This window comes from Acanthochromis polyacanthus, chromosome 17 (genome assembly GCF_021347895.1).
Source record: "Acanthochromis polyacanthus isolate Apoly-LR-REF ecotype Palm Island chromosome 17, KAUST_Apoly_ChrSc, whole genome shotgun sequence".
Taxonomy (NCBI): domain Eukaryota; kingdom Metazoa; phylum Chordata; class Actinopteri; family Pomacentridae; genus Acanthochromis; species Acanthochromis polyacanthus.
In genome coordinates, this window is record NC_067129.1 from 34,472,263 (window position 1) to 34,496,452 (window position 24,190).

Sequence of the window (24,190 nt, forward strand, 5' to 3'; positions counted from 1 at the left end):
TATCATCAACAACAACAATAATCTCTACATATTTGGAAGTTTACATTCTAAAGTGTAAAAACAAATTTTGTAAAACAAACAAACAAACAAACAAACAAACAAGCATGAAAAACCAGCTGTCAAATATATGGCAGCAGAAAGGCCAAAAAGAACTGTAAAAATTGTGAAAATATCTGTAAATATCTGTAATAAATAAATATTTGGTACTGATTTATCTCCTAAAAACTCTCCACTGTCCATCAAAATCACATATTTAAAAATTTACACACACACATATAGACAGAAATGACTGGAAGAATTACTCCAATAACTCCAAATATCTACAAAGTACAAGATTTTTACTTTAAAAGTGAAAATATGGTATCTAGCATGCCAGAAAAAAAGCACAACCATAAAATTTGCAAAAATAACAGCAAATATCTGAATAAATAAATAAAGTGGAAAAAAACTTCGTGCAACAATGCAAACAATAAAGGAAATATGTCATCGAGAGTGAAAGAAAAAGACAAATTATCAGTAAAAACTGTGAAAATGCTTGAAAACAACTAAATAATAATAATAATAATAATAATAATAAATTGTGGCATTAATTTGCCCTCTAAAAACTCACCTATTTAGAAGTCCAGATTGTGCAGATTCACATTGTAAAAATTGGTTCGATAGGTTTTTTTTGTATTTTTTTTTTTTTTTTTTACAGAGGAAACCCTGGAACCCTGAATCCCTGTTTTAGAGACTTTCATGTGTGTCTTTTGTTGTTATATTTGTACATTTTATGGTAAATGTTGAGTAGGAAGCAGATCCTTGCCACCGCTCCAGATTCTTGCAAAGGAAAGCCCAACTTCAAACATAATAATAAATGATGCAATTAAATTTGTCCAGTCCATCCTTTTAAGAGAAATTAATCTATTTGATATATTACTATAACTTTAATTCTGTGTTGTTACTTATTTTCTCAAATATGTAAAAATGTATATGTATGTAACAAATATGTAGGTAATCAAATCTGTATTTTTTCAAGATTGTTGAAGAAAAACACGCTGTTCATAGACAATGTGAGGGATTCCAACATTTTGTCGTCAAATTAAATTAAAGCCAGGTTGTAGCTGACTGCACAGTGCATTACTTAAGACTTAATATCTTTGAGAAGAAGTTATTCTTACGGATGCAAAATAAAATTCAGTGTGAGCTCAATATAAAATGTTTTGTTTTGTTTTTTTACATTTTTAGTGTATATCTTTTTCTCTTCCATAATAGTATATGTAACAGTGCTGCTTTGTTTATCATGTATGCAGCTGTGATTAGGCTGAGTTTATTTTCAATAGGAAATCAGCTATCTTTTTAAAAGTCCAATCTAATAGAATTCCAATAATTCCAATTTATGTGCTTTTATTTTTATTTCCGCTCGGTGCATCGGTGCTGACAGTAAGGACAGCTTGCAGTCACGTTGTCCAATCAGATTTCACGCTGGTGGTTCGTTCCTCATTTCAGCCAATCGGCAGCCGCGACTTTAAACTACCGCTTCTGGTGTTTCGGGAAGTGAAGCTCTGAGTTCAGCCTCTCAGGGAAAACTAGTGACGTTAAAAGTCTTCTTTCAGGAGCAGCGTTTGGTGAGATAACACCAGAACTCTGCAGTGATTAAAGAACGGAAGACATTTCCGTTACAGTCGTTATTCGGTCCGTTCTACTTCCGCGAGACGCTGTTTCCCTGCGAGGCAAAGTTTAGGGTTGAAGTTTCTCATAGGTTTCTTGGCTGGTGGCCTGTATTTTTAGCTCTTATGCAACACAGTGAAGTGGGGAAACTGTCATCTCCAATATTTGTTGACACCTCTGGCAGATCCATGTATGGACCAGAACACCACTAATGACTCTTTGAGGCTTAAATCAACAACTTAATGATAACTTTTTGTTGAAACCAAAAGAGATTTGATGTATTATATAGACATTCATTTTTACTTTGTACACTCACATTTGGTAACTATCGTACCCATCAAAAATTATGAAAGAACACATATGTAATTATGTTGTAAACTGTCGCCTCGGGCTTGCTCTGGGGGTCAGGCATATGGGTTCTGTAAAGTGTCTTGAGATAATTTGACTGTATTTGGTGCTATATAAATAAAACTGAATTAAATTGAACAAGGAAGGACACACCTCCAGGTTGTGTAAGGGCTATTTGACCAGGAAGGAGAGTGATGGAGTGCTGCTTCAGATGACCTGGCCTCCACAGTCACCTGACCTAAACCCAGTCCAGATGGTTTGGGATGAGATGGACCACAGAGTGAAGACAAAAGGGCCAACAAGTGCTCAGCATCTCAGGGAACTCCTTCAAGACTGTTGGAAAACCATTTCAGGAGACTACCTCATGGAGAGAATGTTAAGAGAATGCAAAGCTGTCATCAAAGAATCTAAAATATGAAACATTTTCTGGTTTGTTTAACACTTATTTGTTTACTAGATAATTCCATATGTGTTCTTTCATAGTTTTGATGCCTTCAGTATTAATCTACTATGTAGAAAATATTTAAAATAAAAACCACGGAATGAGAAGGTGTGTCCAAACCTTTGACTGATACTGCATATATCCACACTATGAAGATGAATTTCTTAACTGTAGAATTCATTAATTACTCCTTTATTAGTAAGCTATTTTTTATGACATTTAAAGGGGATATTAAGGGACTGAAAAAGTCTTTTATTGGATTTTTTGCATAGTTAAGGGGATTTTAAGGAGGAAATGTACAAACTTTACAAACACCATGAAAATGACCCCTTAATACCTAAAAGTGTCTGAAGCTTTCTGATTAAGACACAAGGACTGGTTTTTGGGTGACTGTATGGGGTCACTTACCCTTAAAACCTTGTAAAATCAATTAAAATCCATTATTTTATTGAAATCTAAATAATTTATTCAAATTAAATTATAATCAGATACATTAATTATCCATTATCAATCACCATGAAACTAATTAGGTTCATTTTGTGCATCGAGACTCCATTAATTTATCCATGTTTAATGATTAAATTGAGCTATTTAATGACCCTTCGAATGGATATTTAATGACAGTGTGTCTTTTTTATGGACTTTTTGCACGACTCATTCATTATCCTATTGTTTTGTATCGACCCCTGAAACGGCATCTTTCTATGAAGTTGCAAATTAAAGGTTAGTTTTCATGGTTTTAAGAAAATATTTAGTTTTGTCCAGTGGTAACCTATTTCTAGATAAAGTATCAGCACAAAGCAAGCGCTCCCAAAATCATACTAATGCTGTTATGTCAACAATTTTCACTTTTCTTTTGTGCTTTTATGAAAATATAAATTTAGATGACATTAGGGCTGCACAGTGGTCTAGTGGTTAGCAATTTTGCCTTGCAGCAAGAACATCCCGGTTCAAATCCCGGCCTGGGCCTGAGATCTTTCTGCATGGAGTTTGCATGTTCTCCCTGTGCATGCGTGGGTTTTCTCCGGGCACTCCGGCTTCCTCCCCCAGTCCAAAAATATGCTGAGGTTAATTGATTACTCTAAATTGTAGGTGTGAATGTGAGAGTGATTGTTTGTCTGTATATGTAGCCCTGTGACAGACTGGCGCCCTGTCCAGGGTGTCCCCTGCCTTCGCCCGAATCAGCTGGGATAGACTCCAGCACCCCCCGCAACCCTAGTGAGGATAAAGCGGTGTATAGAGAATGGATGGATGGATGACATTAAGTGACTCATGAGTACCAGATAATTCCATTATTATAGAGTCAACATGGATTTAATCCAAAGTTCATCTAATTAAACGCATTAATACGGCCACATAGAGCACATTCTTTAGATGTTATTATGATCGATGTGGATCTGTGAAGATTTAAAAAGGCAGCACACACTGAGTTTTAAATCCCCTCAGCTTTGGAGAGCTGCAGCCTCTGAGTTAGAAAAGTTGAGATTTCCTGGCAGCTAAAATCGACTTGTTTTCAGTTTTTTTTATATGCAGTAGTATTACATCATCGAGACCGTTGTGATAACCGTTTTTTGTTAAAACTGAAGTCCAGAGATGTTGGTCAGCCTTGTTCCCATGATGTGAAGCTCCCAGTCAGACAGCTGCTGCAGAAACCCAGAGTTGGGCCTCATGGTGGGTTTACATTTGAGAACGTACTTCCAGGCCTCCTGAAGAAAGATTAAGAGGATCGATACCAACGGTTGGAAAATGCTCATTCTTAGGCTCCAAATAAGTGATTTAATTCTCTTTTAATGCATTCTTAGGTTTTCCTGAAGATCTTTTGCCTTTGAAAATAATAGATTCATTACTTTGAACTTTAAGGTGTTCAGACTTTTTTCTGTTTATTTTTTATCTTGTTCTGGGAGAATTTTTTGTTGGCTGTGAGCACATTTGGGACCTCTCAAAAACTGATACCGCTAAGTAAAACCACAACTGGTTTCTTGAATTTTCCTCAGTATCTATCTATCTATCTATGCTCAGTAATGCTGGTTTTTGGGACCAACAGTTTCCTGCATCCAACTCTCTCTGTTCAATATTCCTTTACAGTATGGAGCTGGAGTCCAGAAGCAGTTAGCTTAGCTTAGCATAAAGACCGGGAGCAATTGTGTCCAGCTAGTCTGGCTCAAATATCTCTGAAGCTACTGTATGAACGCTGTCAACCCTGTTTGGCTGCATGAACTGAAATCCAAAAAGTGACAGTTTGTTGTTTTGTAGGGTAATTTAGTGCTGAAGCTATTCAAAACTCCAGATGCAGCGATAAACTATTGGTCATTAAGAGATAGCTCCAACATGTTCATTTTTACAGTTCTGTTCATGTTCTAAATACGTTTTTGAGCAGCTGCATGTCATGGCCTTAAAAACTCCAGCTTTTATTCTGACTTGGATCAAAAACACTTTGAACAGACCACAACTGTCACTAAACTAAACGAAGCCCACTTGCCTCCAGAGAGTATTTGAGGTGATGCATGAGAAAAGCGACGGCCACGGCACTGCAGCGGCTTCTTCCCTGCCTGGAAACTATCAGGACACGAGAGTCAATGTTGATGTGTAAATCTGGAAACAGGAGATAGAAAGATTCAACTCTACACCACCCAATCTATCGAAAAGAACTGCATTTATGGCAAATCTAGTAAAGAAAAATCTCAGTTCATTCCCTGTTACAATCAGTAAAAACCTCTAAAGGACGGATTACACAGTACGTATAATCTCAACTGTGAATAAAATCATTGCACTTTCAACAATTTATGTTGACAAAATCATTTGAGATTTAAATTCCACATTTCTGAATTATATTGATTAAAGATATTGAGGTTTAACCTGAAGTGAACTATCCTACTGCATTTTACATTTATGCTTGTGTTTGTGATCATAACTGTTCACATATTGAAGAATGTCCCATCAAAATTTATTCAACTATAAAACCGCAAATGGCAAAATTTGCTTTTTTTCTGGCTAACACTGTCATTGAATAGTTTGGGGTCACTTAGAAATGTCCTTATTTTTGAAAGAAAAGCTGTTTTTTCAATGAATATAACATTAAATGAATCAGACATCCAGTCTAGACATTGTTAATGTGGTACATGACTACTCTAGCTGGAAACGGCTGATTTTTAATGGAATATCTCCATAGGGGTACAGAGGAACATTTCCAGCAACCATCACTCCTGTGTTGTAATGCTACATTATGTTAGCACATGCATAAAAGTGTGAGTTTTCATGGAAAACGTGGAACTGCCTCGGTGACCCCAAACTTTTGAACGGTAGTGTATATACGTAAATGTGAGAACAAATCTACAGTGCCTTGTGAAAGTATTCGGCCCCCTTGAACTTTTCAACCTTTTGCCACATTTCAGGCTTCAAACATAAAGATATAAAATTTTAATTTTTTGTCAAGAATCAACAACAAGTGGGACACAATCATGAAGTGGAACGAAATTTATTGGATATTTTAAACTTTTTTAACAAATAAAAACCTGAAAAGTGGGGCATGCAATATTATTCAGCCCCCTTGCATTAATACTTTGTAGCGCCACCTTTTGCTGCAATTAAAGCTGCAAGTCGCTTGGGGTATGTCTCTATCAGTTTTGCACATTGAGAGACTGAAATTCTTGCCCATTCTTCCTTGCAAAACAGCTCGAGCTCAGTGAGGTTGGATGGAGAGCGTCTGTGAACAGCAGTCTTCAGCTCTGCCCACAGATTCTCCATTGGATTCAGGTCTGGACTTTGACTTGGCCATTCTAACACCTGGATACGTTTATTTGTGAACCATTCCATTGTAGATTTGGCTTTATGTTTTGGATCATTGTCCTGTTGGAAGATAAATCTCCGTCCCAGTCTCAGGTCTTTTGCAGACTCCAACAGGTTTTCTTCCAGAATGCTCCTGTATTTGGCTCCATTCATCTTCCCATCAATTTGAACCATCTTCCCTGTCCCTGCTGAAGAAAAGCAGGCCCAAACCATGAGGCTGCCACCACCATGTTTGACAGTGGGGATGGTGTGTTCAGGGTGATGAGCTGTGTTGCTTTTACGTCAAACATATCGTTTTGCATTGTGGCCAAAAAGTTCCATTTTGGTTTCATCTGACCAGAGCACCTTCTTCCACATGTTTGGTGTTTCTCCCAGGTGGCTTGTGGCAAACTTTAAACGAGACTTTTTATGGTTATCTTTGAGAAATGGCTTTCTTCTTGCCACTCTTCCATAAAGGCCAGATTTGTGCAGTGTACGACTGATTGTTGTCCTATGGACAGACTCTCCCACCTCAGCTGTAGATCTCTGCAGTTCATCCAGAGTGATCATGGGCCTCTTGGCTGCATCTCTGATCAGTCTTCTCCTTGTTGGAGGTGAAAGTTTAGAGGGACGGCCGGGTCTTGGTAGATCTGCAGTGGTCTGATACTCCTTCCATTTCAATGATTGCTTGCACAGTGCTCCTTGAGATGTTTAAAGATTGGGAAATCTTTTTGTATCCAAATCCGGCTTTAAACTTCTCCACAACAGTATCTCAGACCTCCCTGGTGTGTTCCTTGGTCTTCATGATGCTCTCTGCACTTTAAACAGAACCCTGAGACTATCACAGAGCAGGTGCATTTATACGGAGACTTGATTACACACAGGTGGATTCTATTTATCATCATCAGTCATTTAGGACAACATTGGATCATTCAGAGATCCTCACTGAACTTCTGGAGTGAGTTTGCTGCACTGAAAGTAAAGGGGCCGAATAATATTGCACGCCCCACTTTTCAGTTTTTTATTTGTTAAAAAAGTATAAAATATCCAATAAATTTAATTCCACTTCACGATTGTGTCCCAATTGTTGTTGATTCTTGACAAAAAAATTAAAATTTTATATCTTTATGTCTGAAGCCTGAAATGTGGCGAAAGGTTGAAAAGTTCAAGGGGGCCGAATATTTTCACAAGGCACTGTATCTCCTTATATCGATTAAAGCATGGGCACAACTTACCAATACAACTACAGATCCTTTCAAAACTTGAATATAAATCAGACACCACAGTGTCAGCAACTGGGATGTTAAGGATGGTCTGGTTCCCCTTGATGGATCTAGATCTATAAGAATTCAAAAGAAATTTAGAATACATTCAGAATTTTCTCAGATATTTCAAATACCGAGTCCTTACTCTGTAGTATCGCTCTGTGAGATGCTGATGACGGCGCTGATTTTCAGGTCTCTGAGGATGCTGGTGTCCACGCTTTGCTTCTGGTCACCCATATACAGCAGTCCTGGTATGATCTCCACTGGATAAACCTTCAGGTTCTCCAGCTCCTGAGAGAATTCAGAAATAATTTAAAACCTCAACCAGAAACAAGTGGTGTAACTTCCATTTTGGGGCATAACTCAGTACTATAAAGTCTAACATTAATGTCCACAAAAACTCAACAATCGAAGCAACCAAAGAACAAAGGAGTTGAGCTTCAGGCTGGCTGCTGTTGTTTCAGGATAATGCATCTGTCCAGCCAACAGAAGCAGTTATATATGAAGATTCCTAACCCGACCTGCACCGTCTGACTTCTATCTGTTGAAGTGTTGAAGAGGATCTGGAGGCTCAGAATTCTACCTATTTCCATGAAGCTTGAACATCTATGGACCAAGTGCCCTGGAGTTGAAGAAGACTTTGTTGAAAGTATCCTTTAATACTTAGCAGATATCTTTGCCTCCTTGTGGAGTTGAGGGAAATCAAGTTTCTAAATACCTGCCTATTACATCCAATGTACAAGGAACAACATCAGGGTGGTGGTATCAAATTGCGCTGAACCAAACAGCCATGGAAAGTCTGGTCTAAGTCACTGAATTGGACAAACACTGTCTTTTGTCTGGTTCTGTGAACTGGATTCCTCCAGACTTCTTCCAATCTGGATGACTGAAATGAACCTTTAAAGACGTAAATAAGATTGTGTGACTCTTTAGGTGAACTTTGTGTGTGTTTTATTTTACCATGATGGTGTAAAGGATTTTCTCAGTCCTTAGAAAAGGGTAGAGCACCGAGAACTTCTCAAATCCTCCCCTGACTATGTGGACTGGATGGAGACTCGCCTTTGCCAGAGTCTGAGCGCAGTCGACTGCTCTGCCTGGAATCAGTGAATCTGATGAGCATCACCTAAAATCACTGTGCAGATGTTCATGGTTAAAATTTGTTTGAGGAGCTGAGGACCTCTAGCTTTATTCTACAACAGCTGTGCAGGAAAAAAAGCTTTGTTTACCACTTTATCCAGCTACCTTGTTCTTGTAAACAGCTTGTGTTGCTGTCATAAACCACCACATAATGCATACTGTCCACCTCCACGGCCTCTGGCAGCAGGAATGTTTGTGAGTCCTGGAAAGAGTTAGCCAGATGAAGATTTAACAAAAGTTTAGAGAAATCACGTGTTTTTGTAGATTTTTGACATGAGACATAAGTAATAACAACAAAAGCTCTCAGAGAGCAGTACTCCACCAAGGCTGCTCAGTCGTATCATTTCTGACAGATGAAATCTTGAAACAATTTGTGGCAGAGATCACCGCACCATAGAATGTGTCCATTTAATATAGATGTACCCACAAACAAAATGACCTTGCAGTGAGCACAGGCATGTGTACGTTATGCACGGATACAGAATCATGTGACCTAAATATGTAGCAGGTGGTGAGAATTGATGAGACTCAGAAACACCCCCACAGTTTAATCAATTGTTCGTTGGATGATTTCTGACAGATAAGTCCTGAGTAAGTCTGCAGTGGTGGATTTGTAGCAGGATCACAATCATGTGATCATCTGCAGGCAGCTGATGTAGTGTTGACTTGTTGTCATGGATACAGTGACGCCGCGCTATCTGGCAATGATGCAAAATCCTTAACAAATCCGTGAATCCAGACTATCAGCCACATCACGGCCAAAATCTAATCACTTGGTCCTTGTATCATTTTGACCTTCCATGAAAATTTCAATGAAATACGTTAGTCCGTTTTTGAGTAATGTTGCGAATGGACAGATGAAGTACGTACACAGAAGGTGCAGCTGTATGCAAACATACAGGCTCAGAACATATCTGGAGGGTAGCGTATAAGAAGAAGGTGCATAAAGTGTAGATATTTCCAGATTCTGTAATTACAATTGTGAAAAAAAAACTGCTTATAGACACTCAGGTCCAGACAGTTAGTGTCAGAGTTGAGTTCTTTTAAGGTTCTGGGGTACAGTTTCTACGCCAACGATGAAGAACTTAGTGGTCGGTTTGTGCTTTAGATGCCACCATCTCTTCATTACACAGCTCATTATATTTCAGTTTCCTGCCTCCAATCCTCCCTAAAAAGACTTAAAGCGATCTACAAACTGAGATGTTCTGGGGCACTAGTTTCTCCATGGTAGCTGCTTCTTCACTCACCTAAATGACTTTCTGTTCAGTGGCCACCGTCAGGCTGTGAACAACATACTGTGTGTGGAACTAATTCTTGTGCGACACGTGGAATTCCTGCAGTGTCAAACCTCTGCCTGTTTTAATAATCAGTCTGTTCCTAAAGCTGCAGACACGAATTGAACACACAGTGATGTTCTGTACGTACCACTTTGGCATTCTTAGCTGTTATGATGTGACTCGTGTAGTAATCTTGGGTTTCACGGGCATCTAGAAAATAACATTGAGTACAAAAATCGATTAGAGTTAAACTGAATGGATGCAGAGCTACCAAGCAAATCCACTCCAGCAGGAACTTATATTAACTTACCTACCAAACAGAGGTAGTTGATCTCTGCCAGCCTGGACACACGGCAGCGCTGGTTCAGGAGGTTGTAGAGCTCAGACGGGTCACACATGATGATTTCAGCCATCGCAGGAAGAACGAGAGAACAGAAACAAATATCAAAAGGACCTCAATGTTTTAATTAGCTTGACCTGTAGGGAAACACTGCATCTAAAAGTGAGCATGCTGTCTGTTTGTGTGAGTTCTGTTGCTAAGCAACTTAACAGCTTCCTTGATTGGTGGGTGGTGATGATGTAAGCAGGGGTGCCAAACTCATTTTATAAAAAGATATATTATATATTTATTAGTTCAGGGGCCACAATCAGCCCAATATGATGTGAAGTGCACCAGGCCAGCAAAATCAGAGCATAATAGCCAATAAGTAACCACATCTTCACATTTTTCCTTTGTTTCAGTGCAAAAACAAAGGCCTTTAATTTAAAAATTAATGAATTATCTTGTTGCAAAACATTTTGAATAACCTGAAATTCTTAACCCTGTTGCAAAAATACAATATCAGTTTTATTTTTTGTAATTTATATTTTATCTTTATTAGTTTATTATTCATTATTATAGTTTTATTATTTTTTATTTTATTCTATTATTATGATATATAAAAATAATTTTACGTCATTTTTAGTTTTGCTAACATTTTTTCAATATTTGGGTTTACAGGGTTAAGAAAAATAAGTGAAATTTTAACAGTATTATGCCCCAGTTTATCATTTACACATTACAACTTACAGATCAGAGTATCTACAAAGGCACATAACATTTAATCACAGGTGTCTGGAAGCGTATAATTTAGTATTTTACTTTATGATCAAAATGACAAAAGTCAGACAAAAAAAAACAAAAAAACAAGACAGAATATTACAAAAATGAGACACAAAACAACAAAAATTAGACAAACGACACGAAACAAAACAAAAAGGACAAAAACTTAAACAAAAAGCTAAAAAGCAACAAAAAATGTACACAGACAAGACAATTAAAAAAAAAAGACAAGAAGAGGACAAAAAGGAAAAACAAAACAAAAAGAGAAACAAAGCGACAAAAACATGAGACAAACAAGTCAGACAAAAAAAGACAAAAAACAACAAAAACAGGACAACATATTGAAAAATAAGACACAAAATTACAAAAGAACAATGAGCAATATAGTATTTTACTTTATGATCAAAACAACTTGTCAGGATCTAGAAATTATTTTAAATTTGTAGTTTCACAAATTTACAATTTTTAGTTAATGTATTCTCTGTAATTTTTACACTTTACAAAGTCGTCTGTATATTTGAAAGCCCTGATGTAAAGCCTTAAAGTCACAACTATCAAGTTCTTAATCATGTAAATCACATTTATCCACTTAAAGAGATAGAATGTGTTACATTTTTTATTTCTGTTGGTCACACAAACAAATATACAAACTTATTATTGGACATTATTGACTTTAACTTTTATTTTTCTTATAAAAAGATGAAAAATCTAAAAAAAAAAAAATATTGCTTCAAAGTCATTGAGAAATGCTGAATGATGATTTGGTAACACATGGGGACCTCTGCTGGTCAGTTTGGAGAAGATGTCCATCCATCCATCCTTTCTCTATACACCGCTTTACCCTCACTCGGGTCGCGGTTCTACAATTTCATTTAGCAGATGCTTTTGTCCAAAGCGACGTACAACACGAGCAAGAATTCAGACATAAGGAAAAACCTGTAGTAAGTGCAAAAAGTGCTTCAAGTGCGATTGGTCAAAGGTGTTGCCATCAAGTTGCAGAAGAAGTGCCAACCCCCCCCCCACCCCACCCCTTTTTTTTTTGTTTTATTTTTTTTTTTCTAAGAATCCACATTTACAGTTTCTGAACCTCCTCATCTTTCTCCATTTATTCTCTATGGTCTGTGGGTGTAATATACACTGCTCAAAAAATAAAGGGAACACTAAAGTAACACATTGTAGATCTGAATGAATGAAATATTTCATTAAATACTTTGTTCTTTCCATAGTTGAATGTGCTGACAACAAACTCACACAAAAATGATCAATGAAAATCAAATGTATCAACCCATGGAGGTCTGGATTTGGAGTTATACTCAAAATTAAAGTGGAAAAACACACTACAGGCTGATCCAACTTTGATGTAATGTCCTTTAAACAAGTCAAAATGGGGCTCAGTATAGTGTGTGTGGCCTCTGCGTGCCTGTATGACCTCCCTACAACGCCTGGGCATGATCCTGATGAGGCGGTGGATGTTCTCCTGAGGGATCTCCTCCCAGACCTGGACTAAAGCATCTGTCAACTCCTGGACAGTCTGTGGTGCAACTTGGCATTGGTGGATGGAGCGAGACATGATGTCCCAGATTTGCTCAGTTGGATTCAGGTCTGGGGAACAGTCCATAACATCAATGCCTTCGTGTTGCAGGAACTGCTGACACACTCCAGCCACATGAGGTCTAGCATTGTCTTGCATTAGGAGGAACCCAGGGCCAACCGCACAGCATATGGTCTCACTAGGGGTCTGAGGGTCTCATCTCGGTACCTAATGACACCGAGGCAGTCAGGCTACCTCTGGCGAGCACATGGAGGGCTGTGCGGCCCTCCAAAGAAATGCCACCCCACACCATTACTGACCCACTGCCAAACCGGTCATGCTGGAGGATGTTGCAGGCAGCAGAACATTCTCCACGGCTTCTCCAGACCCTTTCATGTCTGTCACATGTGCTCAGGGTGAACCTGCTCTCATCTGTGAAAAGCACAGGGCACCAGTGGTGGACTTGCCAATTTCTGTGTTCTATGGCAAATGTCAACCGAGGTCCACGGTGCCGATCAGCAAGCACAGGGCCCACTCGAGGACGCTGGGCCCTCAGACCACTCTCATTACATCTCTTTCTGATTGTTTGATCAGAGACATTCACATCAGTGGTCTGCTGGAGGTCATTTTGTAGAGCTATTGCAGTGCTCATCCTGGTCCTCCTTGCACAAAGGAGCAGATACCTGTCCTGCTGATCGGTTGAGGACCTTCTACTGTCCTATCCAGCTCTCTTAGACTAACTGCCTGTCTCCTGGAATCTCCTCCATGCTGTTGAGAATGTGCTGGCAGACACAGCAAACCTTCTGGCAATGGCACGCATTGATGTGCCATCCTGGAGGAGTTGGACTGTCTGTGGGACCTCTGTAGGGTCCAGGTATCGCCTCATGCTACCAGAAGTAACTCTGACCCTAGCCAAATGCAAAACTAGTGAAAAACAGTCAGAAAACATTAGGAAGGAAAAAATGTCAGTGTGTAGTAGGTTTACATAATTCACCCACGGAACGTTGAGTGTTGTGTGGTTGTGATTTGCAAACGGACTGTTGGGGGCTGTTACTCTTCCTGTTTATGGTTCGGTTCCACATGTACTGTGAGTGCTGTAGTCATTCTTTGAATGTCAGTAAAGCGGTTAGCACCTGTGTTTGATACTCTGCCTCAGACTCCCATTCTTCGGCGCCACAAGTGGCCTTCACCTGTAAACTCATTCCTGTTTTGGGGGTTGTCTCATTGTTACCCCTCTAGTGTATGGAGGTATTTCAGGTGCAAAATGTTTGAGCACCTGTAACATCGAATTTGTAGTTGTGTACATTGAATTTGTATGTGTATCAGCAAATCTGGTTTCCCACACTCTATGAGTTGTGTACTTGTAAAATAATTTTTGTATGTGTCGATTTTTTTTTTCTTCCCACAAATACAACACAAAAATACACATTCACAAATCGTAATTACAGGTGCACAAATCACATTTACAGGTGCACAAATCATATTTACAGGTGTACAAATCCTTCTCTACAAGTCACATATTTCAACACTGACACGCTCACATTTGCACCTATTGTGAGCGTGTCAGTGTTGAAATATGTGACTTGTAGAGAAGGATTTGTACACCTGTAAATATGATTTGTGCACCTGTAAATATGATTTGTGCACCCGTAATTACGATTTGTGAATGTGTATTTTTGTGTTGTATTTGTGGGAAGAAAAAAAAATTGACACATACAAAAAATTATTTTACAAGTACACAACTCAGAGTGTGGGAAATCAGATTTGCTGATACACATACAAATTCAATGTACACATACAAATTCAATGTACACAACTACAAATTCGATGTTACAGGTGCTCAAACATTTTGCACCTGAAATACCTCCATACTAGTGCACCTGTTGTTAATTTCATGAACACCAAAGCAGCTGAAACTGACTAAAAACCTCCTCTGTTACTTACTTGACCAGATCAGTATTCCACATGTTTGACTGACTTGATGCAGTACTTAGATTAAAAAGTGTTCCTTTAACTTTTTTGAGCAGTGTATTTTTGGCCACTAACTGGATGAGGTCACAGCCGGTTCAGTGAGATATTTCTGAGCCATTTTAATAATTTGCTGTCAGTAATAATAAAGATGCATGTCGGATGATTCCAGTTTACAGTGATTTTGGTACATTGATATTTTTTGAAAAGACATTTAACAGGGGTTGGGGGGTGAAAAAAAGATAACATGTTTCCACCCGGGGACCGTTCGCGTGTGAGGCGAATGTGATAACCGCTACACCACAGAAACCGACACAGTAGCTCACTCGTGCTCGTGTTCAAATTGGTGTCTATGTCTGTGCGCGTACCTGCAACCTTTTGATGTCTTTTACACAGAAAATTGACTAAAATGTCTCGCACGTGTGTGAACGCTCACCTGTGGAGCCACCAGGTGTGTGCATGGAGCTCTGCCCTCACCTCCTCCACTGGTGCCCGGTCAGAAGAAGCGGCAACTGCGGAGGGATCTGCCTCTCCCCTCAGTGCTGCGGCTTTGTATCAGTCCGCACAGGTGAGCTGCTCTCCTATTGGTGAGAACTGTCACCTGATAAACGTTAAACAGTTCAGGGAGATGGATAGATTGATCAGTGACTGACTGGTTGGTCGTATGACCCATTTTATACTTTAGATTCAGCAACAACTCCTGTATACTGAAGTACTCAAGTATTAATACAAGTCTGAGTACTTTACACCAACCACATGAATCTGATGATGGAAACTAACACTTCTACAGGTACTCCTGATACGCCTATGAATACTTCTGATACTCCTACAGGTACTCCTGATACTCCTACAGGTACTCCGAATACTCTTGCAAACACTCCTGAGGCTCCTATGAATACTTCTGATACTCCTGCAGATAATACTAATGCTCCTACAGATACTCCTGATACTTCGGCAGGTACTCCAAATACTCTTGCAAATTACACTCCTATAAATACTTATGATACTACTACAGATACTCCTACAGATGCATGTAATACTCCTGCAGATACTACTAATACTTCTACAGATACTCCTAATACTCCTACAGATACTCCTAATACTCCTGCAGATACTCCTGATGCGCCTACAGATACTCCTACAGATAAATCTGATACTCCTTCAGATACTCTTACAGGTACACATGATACTCGTGCAGGCACTTCTGCAGATACTACTAATACTGCTGCAGATATTCCTGATGCTTCTGTACTCCTGATACTTTAGCACAGAGACTATATTCATCTCCTTGGGGAAATTTAAGGCATCCAGTTGCTCACTACTGAAAATTAAGAATAATAATGTGTTGGAAGAAGAAATAAGGTGCAAAATCATACTTATATTTTACAATAAATGTTAAAATAGAGCAGTAATAATAATAATAATCATCATCGTCATACAAAGCGGGGGACCGGATTCTTGCACAACTGAATTCTCCAGATATCCCTATAGATAATCGTGCAAATGCTCCTGATACTTCAAGAAATACTCCTGATACTCCTAAATGCAGGACATTTTTCAATTCTGTACCTCAAATACTTTGACACACAAACTCAGACTCTCCAGTCTGACCTGCCGTCCCAGTCCGTCTAGTTGTTACATCACACACAACACACACACACACACACACACACACACACACACACACACACACACACACACACACACACACACAGCATCTAGGCGGAAGGCAGCTCCTTATAAGGCCGCCAGGACGTCCGCTGCAGCGACAGGAAACACCATATTTGGACTGAAGGGTGTTGTTTTTCCTGCAGAGAGCTGGCAGTGACAAAGTCTGATCCCATTGGCTGTCTGACGCAGACACACACACACTTGTAGGAGGGTTTAGTGCTGACATAAATGTCAGAGTACAGACAGAGTGTGTTCACTAAAACTGTCACTCTGTAATCTGCAAACCCTTTAAACTCTGACCTTTAATTTTCACACAAAACTATTTTTGCTGCATGTTATTATTTTCCATGTTTTCCCATATTTTTACTCTAAATATAATGTAAAAAGCAATAAAGCTGCATGTTTGGCAGGTTTTCATCAGCTTCAGATTTAACCTACAGGCTTCAGATTTCCTGATAATCGCTTCAAGAGTTAAAACTGGAAAATCTTCATTTGGTTTGAGATTGATTATAATGTAAGAAGAGAAGCAACATTTGATATATCATCAGCTAATAGTTCAATGAAAGACTCATTCTGTTATTCAGTTTGAAATAAAGGCACCGCCAGGATTTAGACATTTTATTCTGGAAGCTCTTTGTTTTAAGAGGAAACAGTTTCAGTATAAAATCAAACACTGACCTGCATGTAAACGTCCCAGAACCTACTCAGTAGGTAAAACTCTTTGTATGTACATATTCTACATGTAAACATTCTGTACAGACGTCCACTCACACCAGCATCACATTAACATGGAGCTCAGTCAGTGAGTCTCTGATTCAGCAGTTTTCTCCTGATTCTGTTCTGACAGCCGACTCAAGTTCAGTTTGTCGCCAACCTCTGACCTCTTCACACAAAAAAACACAAAAATAAAACTCTGCAGTTTGATGTCAGTCTGAGGTCACAGGTCGGGTCAGGTGGACCTCGTGTCCGTCAGCAGATGTTGGAGCTGTGAGGGGAGGGCAGCTCCGTCTGAGGACTCCCCATCGGGGAGGAGCAGGAGGAGGAGAGGAGGTGGGGGGACGGCGAGGAGGCGTAGGCCTGGGGCAGCGAGGAGGTGAAGCAGGGTGAGGCGCTCTGCACACTGAGGGTGGAGGAGAAGAGTGAGGCGGGGGAGGAGGAGCTGTGGGCAGGGGAGGAGTAGGAGGAGCAGGGAGAGGAGGTGGGAGGCGTGGTGACAGCGGCGGAGGAAGAACTCCGGTCCGTCTTCCGGTCTCGTTGTCGCTGGTGGATCTTAGTGTGTCTCTTTCGCTCATCGCTGCGAGCAAACTTGCGTCCGCACTCGCTGCAGGCGAACGGCTTCTCTCCGGTGTGCGTGCGGATGTGCGTCGTCAGATGGTCGCTGCGGCTGAAGCTCCGCATGCAGATGCGGCACTGGAATGGCTTCTGGCCCGTGTGCACGCGCACGTGACGCGTCAGTTCATCAGACCGAGAGAAGCGGCGGTCACAGCCGTCGGCTGGACAGGCGTAAGGCCGCTCGTGGGGCGGCGTCTTGCACTGCCGGCCTGCAGGGGACTTCCTGGGCCGGCTGGGCTTGGTGAGTTGGTAGGAGGGGCCATGGGGCTGGATCTGTGTAGAGAAGGCCTTGATGGTGGACAGCGGTGTGAGCGGAGGCTGGGGGGGCTTCTGGTCCTGGTTCAGACCAAGCTCACCGTCCGGCACCTGCTGAGGCAGCAGGTAGTCCGGGAGCATCGGCACCACCAGGGAGGACGGCTGGAGGCCGAGTCTGGGGGCGGAGCTAGGGTAGGCAGGAGGAGGGCCCTGTGGCTGGAAGGCCTGGGGGGTCGGCTGGGAGTCGGCAGGTGGGAGGAGGGCGTCGGAGCCGGTGGCGCAGGTGTAGGTCGGCGTGGCAGAGAAGATGGAGGCAACGTCCGCAGAGCCGCAGCTGATCTGGACAGAGCTGAGGGTCGGCTGGGAAGGTGACAATGATGTCACTGATGATGTCACAGATGATGAAGAGGAAGAGAGGTTGCAGCCTGAAGGTGGCGGAGCCGCCATGCTGACCAACCCGGTGAACAGGCTGAGCAGAGGCTCCGCCCACAGACCTCCATTGCTGCAGTTGGAGGCCGAAACCGCTGAAGGCTCGAAGGTGAAGCGCCCGCTGTAGGCCAGAGGGGTGAGACGAGGGTGAGAGGGGGGAGGTTCTGAAGGTCCGGGAGGTCTGACAGCGAGTCTGAGAGGAGAAGAAGAAGAAGAAAGTTAGAGACCAATCACAACACACCTGAAGTTTGCCCTCATCTGATTGGCTTAGACTCCATAGATCATCAACAAGCAGTCTGCCTAATTATTTACAGCTTTATTTAAAGTTTATCCACTTTTCATGTTTCTGCCTTTAGTTAGTTAAGTTTTTGTTGCTGCATTTAATTTAATATTTGTGAATCTGTTGTTTCAGTCATTCTGAGGCCTCCATATTCACCACCTCTGTTCTCAGTCAGACTCATTTGTTCAGGAATTAAATCAGTGAACATGTGAAAACAGGACACAGTGACTCATCAAAATCTCACAGAAAACCCTTAAGAGCAGGTTCAGCTGTTTGGCATTATTATTTTTTATTATATTATTATTATTGTGTGCAGTAAAAGATGCAGGGACGATTGTTGGTTGCGATTTACTGCCTTGAATTTGGGTTGTAAGTTTAATTAGCTTGGTGTGGAGTAATTAACAGTAAAGCTTCCCTTAAAGCAGTTTCAGACAGAACTTAAACATCATTATGTATGAAAACACCTACAGGTCCTTTAAATGATTTCACTTTACTGAACGTTTTTCTTTGTTTTGCTGTTTCCTTTTTGAGCAAAAAACTCATGAAACTGTCTGACTGTGACTTCAGTCTATGGTTTAAACGTCCCTACAATATACTATATTAAACTACAGCACAGTATATTAAACTGCAGTCCACTACATTAAACTATATTAAACTACAGTATACTACATTAAACTACACCACACTATACTACTCATTAAAGTTGTGTCTCACTTCACACATGAACCGTTGCCCCTGCACTCCACCACCCAGCTGCTCACCTCCATACTCCCCGGGCTCTCCGCTCAGCAGACCGCCTCCCTCCACTGCAGACGCGGCCAGCAGCGAGCCTCCTGCCGCGGCGTTCTGCAGCAGCATCTGAAGCTCCTCCAGCTTGGCGTATCCGTCCAGCGGGGAGAGCGGCGGCGGGATCCCTGACAGCGGGTCAGAGATCTGCAGGGCGGAGAGGAGCAGCTCCGCTTTGGTCGCTGCCATCTCTGCGGGGGAAGAGGAGTCGGAGGCGGCGGGTGTGGAGCTCTGCGGCTCCTGGAGCTCTTCTCCCTGCACGGGGACCGAGCCGGTGTCCGCTCCTGAAGCCCGCGGAGAGGCGCTGTGGCCGGGCTGAGTCTGCTGCTGGGGCCGGTGATGCTCGGAGGAAGCCAATGCTGTGGAGGCTTGAGAGTCCCGGCTCTGAGGTTAAACGTTTGCTGTTTGCGGGTGTTTGTTTCTGAAACGAGGCTGCTGTGTCATCACGGAAAGTAAACAACAACAACAGCTGTTTGTGTGTTGCCTGGCCGGTGTGTGCACGTGCTGCCACTCGCACCTTGAACTTGAGTTCTGACGGGACCTCAATGAGGATTCCCGCCTTTATAAAGACTCCTGCGTGACGTACATTCCCAAATATAGCCGGCAGGAAGCCCATATTTGGTCAGAGCGGGGAGCGTGTGTACCGGGCAGGGGGGCGTCACGGAGCTCTTTGTGTGGCGATTTTTGGAGCGTGAAAAGTCCGGTTCGGTCCGAACCGCAGCCCGGCTCGGTGCCCGGTGTCCCGGTCGGGCTGCAGGCGGCACACGGAGGACACGGAGCAAATCCAGCCACCATGGCCGGAAACCCTGGAGACACGTCACAGCCAGGCTCGTTTTTCTCTGGCTCTACGTCACATGGAGAGCTTCCAGCGGCGTCATCACTTCCTCGGGCCTTATTTGGGTGTTTTCCTGTCGGACTGGCCTCACAGCGAGTCCCGGCCTGCAGATCAGAAACCAGGAAGACATGAAGCCTGATGAGCTTCTCCGATCTACTCTAATCTGCCTTTCACTGACAGTTTGAACGAAAAATCTTGTTTCAATTCAAGTTAATGTGGTGCAGCAGAAATATGCCCACTCAGAGATAGATCTCTACAGAATGCAGTTTTGATGCACAGAATTGTACCTTCTCTGCAGCAGCTGATGGTGAAAATGTCTTTATTTAAACAAAGGAAAACACAACATTCAAGATTTGTCAAAACCACAACATGCTTACTTAACCTTCCTGTTGTCCTCATTTACAGGCACCAAAAAAATATGGAATCCTTGTCTGAAAAAAATCCCGAAACGCAGCAAAAAAATTCCCCAAATTTCTGAAAATTTGCAAAACCTTCAGGAAGAAAATTCTAATAATTCCTTAATCCTTGTGTTTTCCTGTGGGCCAAAACTGACCTGGTTTAAAGTTTGAAAATGTGTGTGTGTGTGTGGGGGGGGGGATTTCACAGTGAAACTTCTGCTGTCCACATTTTCAACAGTTTTGATGGAAAAAAGAAATGGTAAAAATGTTTCTTAAGAACATTCACAAAAAATCAACCAAAATCCAGCGAATTTTGCTGATTTTTATATAAATGTTCTGAAAGAAAATACCAGAAGTTGTACATATATAGTGTATATATGCAATCACTTTAGATATTTTTAGGATTTTTTTGGAAGATTTTTATTCATCTTTTAAGAAATATTTACAAGAATTTTCTAGCTAATTTTTTTTTTTGGAGGGGGTTAAATAAAACTTTTAAGGGAATTTTTTTAAGGAATTATTGTAATATTCTTCCTGAAGGTTTTGCAAATTTTCAGAAATTTGGAGATTTTTTTGCTGAATTTTTGGATTTTTTTTCTGACAATGAAACAATATTTTTTGACTTGTAAATGAAGACAACAGGAGGCTTAAAAGTTTCCCTTTAAAGTTTTATTTTAAAATAATCCCCCAAATTTGGCAAGAAAATTCTAGGAAATATTTTTTTAAAAAATGAATAAAAATTTTCCAAAAAAATCCTAAAAATATCTAAAGTGATTACATATATATCAGTAAAACTTCTAATATTTTCTATAAGAACATTAACAAAAAATGTTTACATTTTTTCTGAATCTTCTTAAAGAAACATTTCTAACATTTATTTTTTTTCCACTAAAAAATTTTCAAAGATTTCCCAAAAATGTTGAAAATGTGGACATCAGAAGTTTCACTGTGAAAGTTTTTTTTTTCACATTTTCAAACTTTAAAATGGGTCAATTTTGACCCACAGAACAGCACAAGTGTTTTCATTTGGAGGGGATTTGATCCACAGATATGATCAGAAAGTTGGATTACAGTGATTATTTCTGCTGTTGTCGTGTATCTTTCTCAGAGGCTGAATATCTGAGCATCACGACAGAATCACTGAGCATTTTATTGGGAAATGCTGCTCCTATGTAATAAATTTTCTTTTGTTTTTCCACAAAAGTGCTAAAGCTGCTTTTTGTTTGTTGGTGTGGTGGTGGGTTGCATTGTATTGGCAGATGTTTTAATATTTTGTCCACACATTAACATACATTAGGGATGCATACACCTGTGCACAAGCTGCATTTACTTGAATTAAATTAATATTTTACCATCAAACAGTTAATAAAAAGTGGCATACCACTGATGGATCAGTCTTAAAACTGGTAGCAAATGTCTTTTTAATCACTAATGGACAGCAAAAAAATGGTGTATAAAATATGAAAACATCTGCCAATGCACATTTGGAGAACATTTTATGTCCCACCCATCAAATTTCAAATAATCCATGTACAAAATACTAAAGCATGAAGTTGTTGTGTAAATTGAGGGGTGGCATGGCTCAGTGGGTAGAGTGGCTGTCTTGTAACTGGAAGGTTGCTGGTTTGATCTTTGGCCCATTGTGCTCATGTCGAGGTGTCCCTGAGCAAGACACCTAACCCCTAATTGCTCCTGGTGGGTTGTGGTTAGCACCTTGCATGGCAGCTTCTGCTGTCAGTGTGTGAATGGGTGAATGTGACATATCATGTAAAGCACTTTGGATAAAAGTGCTATATAAATACAACCATTTAAATTTGTTTGTCCTGAGACTAAATCTAAAAATAAAAAATAAAAATAAAAATCTAGGAGAAAAGAATGTTTCCCCCTGAAATGACATTTTTCTCTTGTTCCACTGCCCTGATGACCAAATTGAATCTCAAATAAAACAGTTAAAATGAAATTTGAATCTCCTTATTTGGGTATTATTATTTCCATTGATGTCTCTTGTAATTGTGGGAACATTTTTAATCAGCATAATATTTAAATAGTAATTATTATGCATGCTACCCTGATAGCATAACCTTTTTAGCTGGTAGAAGAAGAAGAAAACAGTGAATCATCATGAAACGCTGGAATTAACATCATCAAACAGTTTTCTAAAGACCAAGCTATGTCCTCTCTTCTATTTTTCATATTTTCATCACATCGTCAGCCTTGATTGAATGTCTCGTTCTACCTCAGGGGCGGCTGTGGCTCAAGTGGTAGAGCGGGTCGTCCAATGATCGAAGGGTTGGCGGTTTGATTCCTGCTCTTGCCTAGTCGTGCCGAAATGTCCATGGGCAAGATTCTGAACCCCAAATTGCCCACCAGTGACTGTTCCAATAGTGTATGAATGTATACTGACTGATGTTGCAGGTTGATTAGCAACCTGCACATTAGTGTGTGTGAATGGGAGCAATTGTTGTAAAAGTGCTTTGAGTACTCTGATGAGTAGAAAAGCGCTATATAAGAGCAAGTCCATTTACCTCATATTCCTGACTGTTTTTCATCAGTCAGTTTGTCCTCTTGGTCAGCAGTAACAGCTAGCTAAATATCTAGCTTCTACTGCTGAGAAAATGATCACATTAGCATGGATTAGTAACTCTGTTACTGTGATTAGAGTAGGGTTTGCAAACAACACAAAAAACATGGAATAGAAATGGCACCGTTGATTGTTTTGAATTGCATTGCACTGAGCAGGTGTTCCAAAGAAAGTGATTCTGCAGATGCTGCTCAGATATTCAACCTCTGAGAAATTTGCAGTACAATAGTAGAAATATTCAGTTTTAAGTAAAAGCTCCAATCACATTTAAGTAAAAGTACAGAAGTAGACTGACTTTTTGGTCAGTAACAACACAGGTGATAATATTTCCAGCATAATTTGGTGCAGGAAAGGAATAAACTGGTGTATGATTTCACAAAATGCAAAAGATGAAGTGTTCAGCAGAATAATCCATATTTAATATAAACAAGGCTGAAATTAGATCTATATGCAATGCAAAAAAACAAGTACGGTAATACAAAATATATATGTGTCTATTTCTCTGCATTTATTGAGAAAACATTTCGTAAAATCAATCAAAAATCAAACCAAAATTTAATTACTTTATTTGTAATGCAGGTTTTAAACCAACAAGAGCTGACCAAAGTGCTGAACTGGTATAATAGGTGCAACAAAACAAGACAGAAAATAGGAACAGAATGAAATAAAAATAAATATAAAATATATTTTTTAAAAGGACAGAACAGGATTAAGCCATGTAAAGATCGATTTGTGTTAGGAAATTAATTAAAATTAATATATAATGCTAAAAAAAAAAAATCTGTATTTCAATTGAGGAACAACGTTTGACAGAGTGTCTCTCTGGTTAGAAGAACATTAGTGTAAAAACTGATCCCTAAATTTGAAAATCAATCAGTTAATCAAACTTTATCACAGAGTTAGAGTCCAGATCAAAGAAACAGAATAAATAACATAAAACACACACACACAGAAAACACGGTTTAAAGGGATTAGAGATCAGTGTCCTCGCCGGAAATCAGAACCTGCCTGGAAAAAATCACAATTTTACGTTGATTTCAGCCTTATGGCCATTCAGCGACATCTTTAACTGAATTTAAAACTGAACAGCACTCAGGAGCTGCTGATGGTTAATTCGGCCGGCTTAGATTTTCCCGAA

General features: G+C 40.3%; 2 protein-coding genes across 2 annotated transcripts; both read right to left on the minus strand.

Moving 5' to 3' along the window:
• Nucleotides 1–508: 508 nt before the first annotated feature.
• styxl1 (serine/threonine/tyrosine interacting-like 1) lies at nucleotides 509–11,992 on the minus strand. Its single transcript, XM_022192211.2, has 8 exons — nucleotides 10,195–11,992; nucleotides 10,033–10,094; nucleotides 8,713–8,809; nucleotides 8,431–8,564; nucleotides 7,616–7,761; nucleotides 7,441–7,544; nucleotides 4,920–5,032; nucleotides 509–4,146 (listed from the first exon to the last, which is right to left on the minus strand). Exons 1-8 carry the CDS (start codon nucleotides 10,295–10,297, stop codon nucleotides 4,015–4,017), a joined length of 891 nt encoding a protein of 296 aa, XP_022047903.2. The 5' UTR covers nucleotides 10,298–11,992; the 3' UTR covers nucleotides 509–4,014.
• Nucleotides 11,993–16,759: 4,767 nt separating this feature from the next.
• LOC110949917 (early growth response protein 1-like) lies at nucleotides 16,760–19,428 on the minus strand. Its single transcript, XM_022192239.2, is given in 3 exon segments — nucleotides 16,760–18,310; nucleotides 18,313–18,365; nucleotides 19,214–19,428. Coding segments are annotated over 3 exon segments (1,452 nt in total). The 5' UTR covers nucleotide 19,428; the 3' UTR covers nucleotides 16,760–17,125.
• Nucleotides 19,429–24,190: the final 4,762 nt, after the last annotated feature.

Bases quoted from the DNA above. Each gene is read 5' to 3' on its own strand.
- styxl1 (XM_022192211.2), bottom strand. From the start codon at position 10,297: ATGGCTGAAATCATCATGTGTGACCCGTCTGAGCTCTACAACCTCCTG. The intron at 7,545-7,615 runs GTAAGGACTCGG...GAATTCTTATAG, and splicing joins TCACAGAGCGATACTACAGA to ATCTAGATCCATCAAGGGGA. The intron at 4,147-4,919 runs GCAAGTGGGCTT...ATCTTTCTTCAG, and splicing joins ACCTCAAATACTCTCTGGAG to GAGGCCTGGAAGTACGTTCT.